This window comes from Nerophis lumbriciformis, linkage group LG33 (genome assembly GCF_033978685.3).
Source record: "Nerophis lumbriciformis linkage group LG33, RoL_Nlum_v2.1, whole genome shotgun sequence".
Classification (NCBI taxonomy): domain Eukaryota; kingdom Metazoa; phylum Chordata; class Actinopteri; order Syngnathiformes; family Syngnathidae; genus Nerophis; species Nerophis lumbriciformis.
The window spans coordinates 3,794,926-3,810,451 of record NC_084580.2 but is presented as its reverse complement, the minus strand read 5'-3'; the positions used below and the strand labels follow the sequence as shown (position 1 = coordinate 3,810,451).

The 15,526-nt window shown below is 38.8% G+C and overlaps 1 protein-coding gene across 4 annotated transcripts in view; it reads left to right on the top strand.

Moving 5' to 3' along the window:
* The window catches only part of LOC133575873 (izumo sperm-egg fusion protein 1), a 30,964-nt gene that overhangs the window by 1,081 nt on the left and 14,357 nt on the right, over positions 1–15,526 (top strand). For 2 of the 4 annotated variants that reach the window (XM_061928759.1, XM_061928758.1), the window contains exons 2-7: positions 3,735–3,933; positions 4,077–4,151; positions 14,886–14,969; positions 15,061–15,081; positions 15,165–15,254; positions 15,402–15,526. In XM_061928759.1, the coding sequence (XP_061784743.1) occupies positions 3,735–3,933; positions 4,077–4,151; positions 14,886–14,969; positions 15,061–15,081; positions 15,165–15,254; positions 15,402–15,526 (594 nt within the window). Of the gene's footprint in view, positions 1–1,678; positions 1,752–3,734; positions 3,934–4,076; positions 4,152–14,885; positions 14,970–15,060; positions 15,082–15,164; positions 15,255–15,401 lie in introns of all 4 variants that reach the window. The other 2 variants (XM_061928760.1, XM_061928761.1) reach the window with 2 other exon arrangements.

The following is a 15,526-nucleotide window of genomic DNA, read 5'->3' as shown; positions in this document are numbered from 1 at the left end:
CGCCGATACCTGCCTAAATTTTACTCAAATCAAAAATAAAATCAGTGTTATCGCACATCACTACATCAGGGCCGGCCGGAAAGCTAAAGGATTTGAAGGAGAGGCAATAATAGTTTTTGCTTTTGTTTAATTATCTTACACATTACTTTTTTGCTTCAACAATTGTAGGTAGGTAAGTGGATAGCCTCTTATCTGTTTTCATCTTGTTACAAATGTCCACATTGTTAAATTGTTCACAAGTTGGTATGTGAATACAATTTTCTTTTACCTAAAATATTTCTCTTGTGTTTTATTAAGATTTATAATCATAATAATCAAACTAAAAGGCAAAAATCACAGCATCATTCAATGATCCTAAAAATGTTAAAGCAAAAAACATCAGTGTGGGCGATACCGGTCCTGTAGTTATATGCCAAATTGTACCAACATCTGCAGTAAATGTGACCCCAAATATGTTGTAGTGCTGCAAAAAGGTATTTACACATTTATATTAGACTTTATTAGGTCTTGCCAGAAAAAATAAAAGCCAGTTTTTCCATTTTGAGATATTTTATTGTTGTTTACTTTGATGGTTCATGTTAACAGCACCACTGTGTATATCATTATATTTAAGGTGATTAGATATTCCTCATCTCTTGTAAATATGGAGAGCAAAATGCAAAATATTCAAAACACAGTAATTGAACTTTGACTCCTGATAGTGGTGATAAACATTGTTTTTATGTTTTTTCAGGACTGATATTGATTATTCGTTGTCAAGGATGCCTATAACCGATATTTGTAGCCGATATTCATTTGCGGTAAAAGTTATTTGAACATTAATAATATACGTCGAAAACAGTGGGGCAAGGCTTTAAGTTGTTTTTTTAACATTACTTTTGAAAAAACGCCAGACCAGTAGCAACATAGGGGCACTAATGTTGTTAATTTAGCGCAAAACAACATAAGCGGATTTCACAAACACCTTTATTATGTTTGTCTAAGACGGGTCGGCAACCCAAAACGTTAAAAGACCCAAAAATACAAAAAACATATCTGTCTGGAGCCGCAAAAAATGAAAAGCCATATATAAGTCTTATAATGAAGGCAACACATGACGAAAGTGTCTATATTAGCTATAATAGCCTATCAAAATGACTGTGTCGCTGGCTGAAGCAAATCTTCGTTGACAGCAATTTTGAAATTTTATATTTATTCTACACATTTTTGTAACATTAGAAACCATGAGTTAATCAGAGGCTACTCAGAAGGTGAGATAACTCCTGGAAATGACTGGCTTTTAATAGCCAAAGGTATAGATGTGTGTGTCCAAGTTAAGGCTGTCTTCTTTTAATAGATTTATTACAATGTTTGGCAAGCTTGGTAATGTTTGCTGTGGTCTGGAACAACATGGCACACAAACAACTATCTGAAATCCAGCCAATATTATATACAGATAATGTGTCATGTTACATGCAGATATACATTATATACAAAGAGGATAAAAGTAAAAGATATTAAATGAGCTCAAATATACCTACAAACGAGGCATAATGATGAAATATATGTACATAAAGCTAGCCTAAATAGTATGTTAGCATTGATTAGCTTGCAGTCATGCACTGACCAAATATGCTCGATTAGCACTCCAACAAGTCAATAACATCAACTAAGTTCACCTTTGTGCATTCACTCACAGCATAAAACGTTTGGTGGACAAAATGAGACAAAGAAGGAGTGGAAGATTTTACATGTAAACAGTCCACACTATGGTGAGTTCAAGAACCGCCGAAATTAGTAGTACAAAACGATGTTCACCAAATACTCTCATCAGTGAAGCATACACACAAACATACTAAACAGTGGGCTTTCTAACAATTGGGGAGGTTCGTGTCATGTTTGTCCTCAAACAAATAAAAAATACTAAAACAAAGAAAAAAAAATTCCCCAAACTTTTTCCATTTTCAATCCTTTTTTAAAAATACTCCAGGGAGCCACTAGGGTAGCGCTAAAGAGCCACGGGTTGCTGACCCCCGGTCTAAGGAGCATCGACATTTGCATTTCAAAATATGGGAAATCTCCTGGGAAAATTGCTAAAAATATGGGATTTATCTACGCCATACTAACTTCCCGTCTACTCCATTTTATACATTTGTATAGCAGTTGATGGATTTAAATACATTGTAAGGTTTCCTAGTGAGAAACCCTGGAATATTGCAAAAATTTAAATAAAATCAATTCTTGGCACCTTCACGTTGCTTATAGTCGAGAGATATTTTTAAGCCTGCTGATATAATTTCTTTGTAGATGTTACTGAAAGTATAAGAATGCTGCCTCTTCTTCTTTACTTATATACAGCGTAAGCGCTGCAGAAAAAATCAAATTCTTCGCATGCAGGGCAAACGCAACTGCTTGAGCAGTTGTAGTTATATATATATAAATTAAAAAAAAGACAGCTACCAATAAACAGAGGCCGATACCTATATACGTCAACATGCCAAATATCGGTGCTGTCAATAACATCTTGTACAAAACCAGCACTCTTTTACTATGAAGCGACGCTGTTGTAACACGTGGCTTGGCATTGTCTTGCTGAAATAAGCAGGAGCGTCCATGATAACGTTGCTTGGATGGCAACATATGTTGCTCCAAAACAGCATTAATGGTGCCTTCACAGATGTGTAAGTTACCCATGCCTTGGGCACTAATACACCCCCATACCATCACAGATGCTGGCTTTTGAACTTTGTGCCTATAACAATCCGGAAGGTTCTTTTCCTCTTTGTTCCGGAGGACACAACGTCCACAGTTACCAAAAACAATTTGAAATGTGGACTCGTCAGACCACAGAACACTTTTCCACTTTGCATCAGTACATCTTAGATGAGCTCGGGCCCAAAGAAGCTGGCGGCGTTTCTGGGTGTTGTTGATAAATGTCTTTCGCTTTGCATAGTAGAGTTTTAACTTGCACTTACAGATGTAGCAACCAACTGTAGTTACTGACAGTGGTTTTCTGAAGTGTTCCTGAGCCCATGTGGTGATATCCTTTACACACTAATGTCGCTTTTTGATACAGTACCGCCTGAGGGATCAAAGATCACGGGCCTTCAATGTTGGTTTTCAGCCTTGCTGCTTACGTGCAGTGATTTCTCCAGTTTCTCTGAACCTTTTGATGATATTACGGACCGTAGATGGTGAAATCCCTAAATTCCTTGCAATAGCTGGTTGAGAAATGTTGGTGTGAAACAATTTGCTCACGCATTTGTTCACAAAGTGGTGACCTTCGCCCCATCCTTGTTTGTGAATGACTGAGCATTCCATGGAAGCTGCTTTTATACCCAATCATGGCACCCACCTGTTCCCAATTAGCCTGTTCACCAGTGGGATGTTCCAAATAAGTGTTTGATGAGCATTCCTCAACTTTCTTAGTCTTTTTTTGCCACTTGTGCCAGCTTTTTTGAAACATGTTGCAGGCATCAAATTCCAAATGAGCTAATATTTGCAAAAAATAACAACGTTTTCTAGTTTGAATGTTAAGTATCTTGTCTTTGTAGTTTATTCAATTGAATATAAGGATTTGTAAATCATTGTATTCTGTTTTCATTTACGATTTACACAACGTGCCAACTTCACTGGTTTTGGGTTTTGTACATTTTAGTGGTAATGTTCCATTTATTTGGTTAGTTGAAAAATATATGTGGCATTATTCATGACGAGAAGCAGTTGCGTTTTAAGCTTGTTTTCGCTTAAAACAGGTTATGGTGCTGGCGCTGATGCTCTGCTGTGCCACTGTGAGCGAAGCCTGTCTGCAGTGTGACCGCAGCATCAGGAGCATGCATGAAGAGTTCACTCTCACTGGCCCAACTCCTGCTGTCCAGATTGACCTGCAAAAAATTACCAATCAGGCTTATGCGAATTACAAGGATACCAGCCTTTCTTTGAAGGGCATCATAGGTGAGAACTACCCAGTGTGATATTTCTGGAAGTTTACCTTCTTGCTAGTGGTTATTTCCAATTGTAATCAAGTACCTTCTCAAAGTACTGTACTTACTGTACATTCCTTCTTAGTCTTTAACCACTCGTGCCTTATTATTTAGATCCCACCACCTTGTACAGAGTCAAAACGGAGTACCAGAGTGAGTTTAACAGCTTCCTGAAAACAGGCCGCACGGGTAAGCAATCTAACACGCTGTTTCCATGCATATATAATTATAGCGGAACTTCTTAAGTCGAATGTCAGCTGAGGTCGTACAATATGGTCAATATTCCAACACAATACGTGTCACATAGGAATGCCTTAATGCACAGGCTTACCTGGACTGAAGCCCAGGTATTTTAGTCTCGTTTGCGACTAAAAATAGGTTGGGCGAGTATTGAAAAAAAAAGCATACATACAGATTTTAACCCTTTAATTAGCATTTTGCTCTTAAGATAAATCCATCCAGATTTTATCAAACTAGAGTAAAATTTGTGTCCATCTGTATAGCATGTTTGAAATAAACTTAAACCAAAACATAATCAAATGGACAAGTGATTGACGCGGAAGTGTCACTGATTACTCTCGTTCACACACTCAGTCTTCCAACTTGGAAGAAACAACACTGGTCAGTAAAAGACAACGTTTTTTTCACCACCTTTAAACTTGACACAAACTGCACTGTGCGCTAGTAACTATGAGGGTCAGAAAGAATATTGAACAACAATTTAATGATTGAAGTGACATACTTGCCATCCAAACAATACCCCGTTTGCTGGCAAGAACATGCGGCCATGGCACACACACAGACGCACACACTGCTCTCATATGAAACTTATCTCAACTGCTTTATGTCATGTCTTTGTGATCATGTTTTGTTTTAGTTATGTCCTGTTGGTTAAGACGTTTTAGTTCCTGTTTACGCTCTCTTGTTTGGTCACCATAGCAACCCATTAGTTTCACCTATTTCCCGTTTGGACTCACACACCTGTGTTAGTCATGATCACTACTATTTAAGCCTGTCACTTTCAGTTAGTCTGTCTGGCGACATTGACTTCTGCTACCTTTATCATTATCATGCCCTGTTCATGCTTCATGCCAGGCCACGTAAGTGTTTGTTTATTCACGTCACAGTAAGTGTTTTCGTTTTCATGTCCATAGCTTTTGCCCAAGTGCTAGTTTATTGTTTTGTTCATAGCCAAGTTTTATCCTCGCCTTGTGTTCGCCTTTCGTTTGTACCTTTTTGTAGTCATAATTAAACCATGTATCTACCTTCAAGCCATGTCCGGTCCAGTTGTTTTGCATCTCGGGAAAGCAATCCGCGCAGTAATTTGCACCGCCAAAGTCCACGTCATGACACTTTATGCCAGATATTTGGAGTTTTTCTTAAGTAACGTATTAATTACTTTCCCCAGTAGTTACCGGTACTTGCATTTTCTAAAGAGTAATTCAGTTACTTCTTTGGTAAAGTAACAAGTAACTAATTACATTTTAAAAGTACCTTTCAGAACGCAGCCTGTCACACAGCATCATGAAGCATTTGGCAGGTTGGTGTTCCTGGCTAAAATCGTTGTGTGTTTATTAATGTTTACCTATAAAAACACCATTGTTGAAGGTCAATTATTTTCATGTTGCTGCTGACGTTTAAACATGTCCTCTTAAACCAGCACTTTATTTCACATTAGGGCTGGGCGATATATTGAATATACTCGATATATCGCGGGTTTGTCTCTGTGCGATGTAGAAAATGACTATATCGTGAGTATTGGAGTATATGCGTTCTCACACAGTTGCTTTTAGCTGCGGGCATTACACTTCAGGCTTTTCTCACTCTTTCTTGTCTCTCCTTCTCACAGAGAGATAAAACAAGCGCACCTTCTTACATACGTCACATACTGTCATACGCCCTCGCCGAGCAGAGAGGTAGCGGAATGGGTAACGTTAGCAGTGGCAGGTGGTGCAAGCAGAGCTGTGGCAAGTGGTAATACGAGAGAGAGAAAGATGTGAATCTGGTAACAAATGGAGGAAGAACTAATTCCCAAGAAAAACAGCACGGGATCCATCGCCTGGCGGTCGTTTGGCTTCAAGCGGGAAGATGGTGAACAGACAACCGTAATATGTCAAGTATGCGACAAAAGCGTTGCTACAAAAAGTAGCAGCACTACTAATTGGTAGCATTGCAAAGTCAACCGCTACAGAGTGAAGAGTGCTTGAAACTCCACATGTCAACATCTCCGGCCGGTGCCACACCCACAAAATGCCCAAGCATCCAGCACTGACCCAATTGACCCTGGCGTCTTCCATTTCCACATCAACAAAAAATAGTCAACAACAGAAGGAGAAGTAACCAACCACATAGCGAAGGACATACACTATTTGATTTCCTATTATGCAGCTAATTTTTATTTGACAGTTATTGAAATATCTTGTATGACATGCACAAAAGTGCACTTTATTTGTTTTAAACTATTATAGTGGCGTTCTGTACAAAAAGTGCACTTTAATTTAGTGTTGTTTTGACATGTCCTCTTAGTGACATCATGCACAAAAGTGCACTAATAGCTTGTTTTAAAATGTCTGACAATCTTGCACGTTCTGTTTTGGAAATGACTTGAATGTTTGTGCCACTGCTTAATAACTGTTTAATAAATACACTTTTGGTAAATTGACTTAGTTGTGGTTTCCCTCTCTGCATGAAAGTTTAAAATGAGCATATATTAATGCAGTATGAACAAGAATGTTTTAATGTAGACACATAAATTCATCATACTGCTGTGATTATATGCATCAAGTGTTAATTTAAGGCTGAGGCAAAATATCGAGATATATATCGTGTATTGTGACATGGTCTAAAAATATCAAGATATTAATAAAAGGCCATATCGCCCAGCCCTATTTCATATAATGTTCATTTGTGTTTTTGTTAGCTGAAAAATTGAGCATGCTTTTTTTTTTAAAGACGATTGGAGATTATATTTGACTTTTCTTATATTTTTTTCAAAGCTTTTTCTTATCTCAAACCACCTCTTCAGTTGGGATCCTATTATGCAAAACCTACTTTTCTTACTTGTCGGTACCTGTTTCTGTGTATTTGGGATCCCCATAAGTCCTCAAATCAAGTCATGGTGGAGATATTTAGTTACTGCGACAAAGGATATTTACATTTATTGGTTAGTTATGGGCCAAACTATATCGGGATATACCATTTTGATCCATATCGCCCAGCCCTACTCTCGTGTTAGTGACAGTGCTAGCACAGTTTAGTGTTATTCTTTGTGAGTGTTGCAGGAGGACTTATGATGGCAATGTGCTTATAAATATGAGTGCACGTGTGTACCTTGTTTGAGTGTTAATAATGAAATTGTGATATTTAAGACATTTCATATTGCTTCTAGCCCTGCAATGAGGTGGCGACTTGTCCAGGGTGTACCCTGCCTTCCGCCTGAATGCAGCTGAGATAGGCTCCAGTACCCCCTGCGACCCCGAAAGGGACAAGCGGTAGAAAATGGATGGATGAATATTGCTTCTATAATTTTTCTGTGCTACTGATTTTTTTTATTTACAAACCCCGTTTCCACATGAGTTGGGAAATTGTGTTAGATGTAAATATAAACGGAATACAATGATTTGCAAATCATTTTCAACCCATATTCAGTTGAATATGCTACAAAGATAACATATTTGATGTTCAAACTGATAAACATTTTTTTTTTTGCAAATAATCATTAACTTTAGAATTTGATGCCAGCAACACGTGACAAAGAAGTTGGGAAAGGTGGCAATAAATACTGATAAAGTTGAGGAATGCTCATCAAACACTTATTTGGAACATCCCACAGGTAAACAGGCAAATTGGGAACAGGTGGGTGCCATGATTGGGTATAAAAGTAGATTCCATGAAATGCTCAGTCATTCACAAACAAGGATTAGGCGAGGGTCACCACTTTGTCAACAAATACGTGAGCAAATTGTTGAACAGTTTAAGAAAAACCTTTCTCAACCAGAATCTGGAGCAATCACTGCAGTAAGCAGTTAAGCTTGTGACCTCCGATCCCTCAGGCTGTACTGCATCAACAAGCGACATCAGTGTGTAAAGGATATCACCATATGGGCTCAGGAACACCTCAGAAACCCACTGTCAGTAACTACAGTTGGTCGCTACATCTGTAAGTGTGAGTTAAAACTCTCCTATGCAAGGCGAAAACCGTTTATCAACAACACCCAGAAAGGCCGTCGGCTTCGCTGGGCCTGAGCTCATCTAAGATGGACTGATACAAAGTGGAAAAATGTTCTGTGGTCTGACGAGTCCACATTTCAAATTGTTTTTGGAAACTGGACGTTGTGACCTCCGGACCAAAGAGGAAAAGAACCATCCGGATTGTTATAGGCGCAAAGTTGAAAAGCCAGCATCTGTGATGGTATGGGGGTGTATTAGTGCCCAAGACATGGGTAACTTACACATCTGTGAAGGCGCCATTAATGCTGAAAAGTACATACAAGTTTTGGAGCAACATATGTTGCCATCCAAGCAACGTTACTTTGGACGCCCCTGCTTATTTCAGCAAGACAATGCCAAGCCACGTGTTGCATGAACTTGCCTTCATGGTAAAAGAGTGCGGGTACTAGACTGGCCTGCCTGTAGTCCAGACCTGTCTCCCATTGAAAATGTGTGACACATTATGAAGCCTAAAATACCACAACGGAGACCCCCGGACTGTTGAACAACTTAAGCTGTACATCAAGCAAGAATGGGAAAGAATTCCACCTGAGAAGCTTAAAAAATGTGTTTCCTCAGTTCCCAAACGTTTACTGAGTGTTAAAAGGAAAGGCCATGTAACACAGTGGTGAACATGCCCTTTCCCAACTACTTTGGCACGTGTTGCAGCCATGAAATTCTAAGTTAATTATTATTTGCAAAAAATAAATAAAGTTTATGAGTTTTAACATCAAATATCTTGTCTTTGTAGTGCATTCAATTGAATATGGGTTGAAAAGGATTTGCAAATCATTGTATTCCGATTATATTTACATCTAACACAATTTCCCAACTCATATGGAAACGGGGTTTGTAGTAGCACCGGTGCTACTAGTGAAAAAAACTAGGCGACAGCCCTGCCAATTTTGATGGTAGAATGCAACGATTGGTGGTCTAGCTGTCAATCACAGTCAGCTCAGCTTTGTGTAGCAATTGTGTTCTCACTCGGTTGCATTGTTTTTCTTACTGCTACGAGTGGGGCGCGAACACAGGTCGCCGGTGTGAGAGGACAGCGTGCTGACAACTGAGCTAAAGGCAAAGGCATTCTCCTGGATCACCAGCACTACTCCTGGAGTTGACTGGCTTCTGTTACATTCACACAAACATGCATGAACAAATCATTTTTTTATTGGATGACATTTTTGCATTGTTGCTGTTCTGTTGCGTATAATAATGATTTTTGTGTGTGTGTGTGTGTGTGTGTATGTGTGTATGTTTTCGTGGCAAAAGGGGGATTTTTGAGGTTGAGGACCCCATTAAGTCACTTGTTGTGAAAGTTAAGGTAGTGTTTTGTTTTTACACTGATACAAACTTCCACTTTCAAACTGTTTTTGTGTTTAAAGAACAATTTACCAGCTCTGGTAAATGACGTTAAACACCCCACTTCTCTTGCCCTGCCTCTTGTGTTGAAAGCCTGCCTGAGTTGAAAGTCTGCAAGCGGACACAGTTATAGCAATAGCTTGGTTCATTGTCAAAAAAACAGGTGAATAATGATCTAATATTACGGCTCTTTGTGAAGATGCCAGTGGTTAACTTTGTTTTAATTATCTGAGTAAATCAATTACCTTTTTTTGTTTTGGACCATGTTTCAATTTACTACAAAGAAGGCTTTTGACCTTTTACTTAAAACTACAAATAATTACAGTTTTATGATTGAGGCAGTGTAACTCTGGGTGGACTAGTTGTATATCAATACCAGTGTGTTCTTCATTATCACGGGTATTACGTTCCAGATCCTCCAAGAAAAGTGAATTTCTGCAAAGTAGGCTATTTATTTTATGATTTATATGCATTTTAAGTCTTTATAACAGAGGTGTGGACTCGAGTCACATGACTTTGACTCGAGTCAGACTCGAGTCATGAATTTAAATGACTTTAGACTCGACTTGACAAAATGTAAAGAGACTTGCAACTCGACTTAGACTTTAACATCAATGACTTGTGACTTCACTTGGACTTGAGCCTTTTGACTTGACATGACTTGACATGACTTGCCACTTTCCCCAAAATCCAACGCTTAAAAAGTTATTTGGGAGCGCTCCGTATTTTTCATTTTCTTCGTCTGTGTCTCTCAGCGTGTTGTTCCTGTCAGCTGGTGTGCTGTCAGTACAACAGCCAATCAAATTAGATCTACGTTGTTTTCATCACGCAGCATTCATCCAATCAAATTGCAGTACAACCACCGAACAAGTTGTCAAACAACGCAACAATTATGCCAAAGTTGGTTTCGTTCGGGTATAAAAACTACGACTTGGTCAACAAAAAACGAATTGCCGTATGGAAATCACGCAGTTCGAATATTACAGACAGAGACGCAACAACGTTCAACATTTGAAGTTGCACAAAGAAGGGTAAGTTTTGAATGTAAGATAATGTTTATTGGCTAAGTTACGTGACTTGTATTTGCTGTGTAGTTAAATCAGTGAGGCTGCAAACTCACTGCTAACGTTATAACCATAGACATCTTATAAGTAGACGCAGCATGGAGCGCTACTGCCTACTGGCGCAGACGAGGTGCGGGGCCGCCATCTTGGAGTGGTGATCCGCTCCACTCAGTGCAATTCATTTGGCAGGAACAATGAACTGTCAGCGCATTTAATTCATTTTACCTCACTGAATGCCACTGATTTTCACCCCCCTTTTTTGTCATACGTGTAGCTATGATAACAGACACATGTTTTGGCGTGTTTTAGTATTCATAGTTTGCTTAACAGTAATATAATATTCTTATATGCTATAAGTGACCAGACGTCCGAGATCAAAACTGGGATTATAATCCTAGAGAAGGGGAAAAAACGGTAAGCTATTTTTAAATTGAAGAAACAATATGATTAGGTTATATATACATGCGTATATATCCTACATAAAAAATGTATGAATACATTAGATATCTATATATCTTAGGGACCTATAGACTGTATCTCTGTTGCTGCAGCAGCAGAGAGTTTATTCTGTCTTGACACTTTGTATTGATATTTTCTATTACATTCTTCCCTTAAATGATAATATTTGCAGTGATTGTTTTATATGTATTATTTTATGTAAGTCGCTTTGGATAAAAGCGTCTGCCAAATACTTAAACATAAACACATATAAACACCTGAAAGTCTTCATATCAGCTAAAACCACCAATCTGTTTCACTGGATTCAGAATAAAACCAAATTCTGTTTTACCCAACAATGTTAGTATTTGAATATTGTTACTTGAAGACTTATTCCTGGTTACAATTATACTGTTAAGAAAGTATTGTCTTATACTTTGCCTAAAATGAGAATGCATCATAATCAGTGGCGGCTGGTGAATTTTGTTTTAGGTGGGGCTGAAAGTTTGTAAACCAAACCCCTGTAGGGGCGTCATCCTCCCTCAGAAGATTTATTTGTGATTTTCACATACAAATATTGAAGATCTTTGATCCTTCTCAACTCTGTGGTAATATTATTTTCATAAGATACAACCAATAGTACGTTAATGTTAAATCTTACTTGTGAAAAGTAATCCCCCGATTCCTATTTTCAACAGTCCGCTCATTTGAGCAGGAAAACGCTGAACACCAGCCCGGCATCTTTGTTTTCTACCTGTCAACTGTCAGTTTAGGCTGCTCGCCGGCTCCTCATCACCACCTCAAGATGGCGGCCAAATTGCTCACGTCACAGCAACCTGCGTCTACTTATAAGATGTCTATGGTTACAACGTCATTGCAAACACGGCAATCTGTTGCGTCCACTGCAGTTTGCTAACTTATTCATACTTTTTGTCAAGTGATTTTTTTTTAAGCAGGGTTGCATGAGGTACCTACACATAACGTTACGTTAGACAATGTATCATACACAGTAACGTAACGTTAGTCAATGTATCACACACAGTAACATTACGTTAGTCAATGTATCACACACAGTAACATTACGTTAGTCAATGTATCACACACAGTAACATTACGTTAGTCAATGTATCACACACAGTAACGTAAAGTTAGACGGTGGTCAGCAGCACCGCGTATTTTAGCCACCTACAAAAAGACAAACAGTCAAATAAAGGTCAGTTAAAATGTATACTATATTAAGAATATGTGTACATATTGCATAGGGTCCTGACATCTAAAAAGTACAACTCTGTTCATTGTTATGTTCATATATTTGTTATGTTTTTCATGTGTACGCACACATAAACACACACAGTATGAGATGAGATCAATGAGATAAGGTAAGAACAGGATAGAAACTGCTGTGGAACTAGTTACAATGCAATATGCCATTGAAATACAATGTTAACACTTTTGTGCAAATAAGTACAGTTGCACTTATTTTTTTCAAATGTGTTTATTCTGTAAAGGAATGAGTTACATGTTTAAAATGACTGGTTAGTAGTGCTATTTTGAAGTGCAATGTCAGCACTATCTTTTTCCCTGCAATTTAAAATGCACTTGTTTTAATAAATAAATACAGCGTTTTAAAAGCATACACAATCTGTGTAAATATATTAGTCTGTGGTTAAACGACTTGAAAGGACTCGAAACTCAAAATGCAGGACTTGGGACTTGACTTGAGACTTTCCAGTCTTGACTTTGGACTTGACTCGGACTTGCTCTGTCTTGACTCGGGACTTGACTCGGACTTGAGGGCAAAGACTTGAGATTTACTTGTGACTTGCAAAGCAATGACTTGGTCCCACCTCTGCTTTATAATCCCTAAAACTTATGACATTTTAGCACGAAAACTTGGTACTGAAATCTCAATGTACTCAATGGTAATTTAAAATCAGCAAAAAGGGGTCATTGTAATTTTTTCTACATTTAAAACACTTCTTTGTGGTCTACATCAGTGTTTTTCAACCTTTTTTGAGCCAGGGCACATTTTTTCATAGAAAAAATCCAGGGGCACATCACCAGCAGAACATGTTGAAAACGAAACTCAATAGTCTATATCAGGGGTCCTCAAACGTTTTGACTCGGGGGCTGCATTGGGTTAAAAAATGTTTTTTTTATTTTTTAACGTGGGACTTCCCGCGGGCCGGATTTTGGACGCTGGCGGGGGGGCCCCTGGTCTATATTGACAATATAAAGTCGTTCTCATCAAATAACCTGATGCAATTGTTCGATATGAATTCAAACCATAACAATCCATGCATCTTTAATTCTCTTGTCTCAAAGTAGGCTTAGGAAGCAATTCACTACCTGCTGCCACCTACTGATGACGAAGAGTATTACATGGTTACTCTGCTGATCTCTAGACAACACAGACACTCTTCAACGGCACATTATTTGCGAATTATAATTATTGGTTTGAAAAAATGTTTTTTGAGCCAATTAGGTGAAAGTACATAATTTCCCACGGCACACCAAACAATATCTCACGGTACACTAGTGGTTGAAAAACACTGGTCTACATAACATGTAATGGTGGTCCTTTAGTCAAAATGTTGCATAGATTTATGTTTTACAGACCATCTTCAAGTTGCTTTTTGACCGTCTCTTTAGGATGCGGTCTTAATTACGTGCCTCCACTTCGTCAGCGTCTTCTACCCATTATCCTTGTTGTAGTGTTTAGCGCTTCCATAGCGAGTCTACTGACAGATATATGTTAAAACTATATGCTACTTTTTATTAGAAATGGCAACACCAAAGGATGCATGTGCATACAATGCAGTCTTCCTCACCAAAAAATAAGGAGCTTTTTGACTACATTGCGGATTACAATACATTTATGCCATATATGGATAATGAAAAACGGTGACGTTTTTCCCAACCGGGGATGTCCCAAGGTGGGCAAATTCCAAAAAGCTGCTTTGGAAGAACTATGAAGAAAGGCAAGATTGTTTTATAAATATCTCCGTCATGCTTCCATGGTCTGATTTAAACATTTTCGGGACTTATGCAGATCCCAAATACACAACAGAAGGTACCAATAGGTAAGAAAAGTTGGTTTTGCATATAGGGCCCCTTTAAACAAATTCGGTGAAACAGCATCCAGGAAAAGATAGTGTGACTCTAAATCAGTGGTTCTTAACCTTGTTGGAGATACCGAACCCCACCAGTTTCATATGCACATTCACCGAACCCTTCTTTAGTGAAAAATAAAATATTTTTTTTTTGTCAAATTCGAGACAAAGTTATGTTTTTGGTAACACTTTAGCATGGGGAACATATTCTAAGTAACAAAGACTTAATTTAGAGTTATTTGGTGAGGGTTAGGGCTAGGGTTAGAGGGTTAGGGCCAGGGTTAGAGGGTTAGGGATATAATAAGGTCATGCCGAAAAAGGCATTAATAAGTATTTAATAATGACTAGTTAAGAGCCAATATGTTACTAATTTGCATGTTAATAAGCAACTAATTAATGGTGAATATGTTCCCCATACTAAAGTGTTACCATGTTTTTTTACTGGTACACAAAATGAACCGTGCATGAACATCACCTTGTTCAAAGAACAAAACCAACACAGTGCATAAACTCATAACAAATTACACACCTGCAAATCAATGTGACTTCTGCTGTTCATAATACGCCGATAGGGAGAAGTTTTTATTTACACGATGAGTCGGGTGTGTCTTGACCTCCGCCGAACCCCTGAGCCCGACTCACCAAACCCCTAGGGTTCCATCGAACAAATGCTCCACTGGACTTTGTTTGGCAAGTCCCTCAACGTTCAGCAGATTTTGACACAGTTCTCTTTTCCCAAGGATCTATTACAATGGCAGCCATTACTATTATGGACAAAGGCAGGCAAATCTTAAAAAAACACTTGGAAGTGTTCATCAGGGACGGTATTTACCTTTAGGATTTGTGAGTGCACGTCATCACCATAAAAAGTCATGCCGTCATATGAAATGCATTCTTCACGCTTGTCTCCCTCAGGATTGTGTCCAAACAAGTGTGGTGAGTGTTCCTTCTCCCTGCAGCCAAACAAGAGCATTCACGGTTGGAGGCACATTTGTGAGCATATGATGTGTGCATCGCAGGGCTCCTGCAAAGACGAGTAATGGATTGCATCACATGCAACTACAAGATGCACATCTGTCCATCTCCATCTGGCCGAGAGGATTGTGGCGGTGCGTATTGCTGTTTGTGTGTGGATGGAGTGTATCGTTCTTCACACAGACACGTGGTCACAAGTGTGTTTCAGCACTGCTTGTCCATATGGATGAAAACGTTTAGTCTTCTCTCAATCCTCCCCTTTCCATGTACCCTTTCTGCAGAATACCCGGTGGTGGCTAAGGAGGAAGGTCAGGCTGTTCTGGACTGCTACCAACCATGGCATTCTCTTCTGTTGGGGAGCCGAGAGTACCACTACTCCTGGGCCCCTGCTGTGCCGAGAGACAAG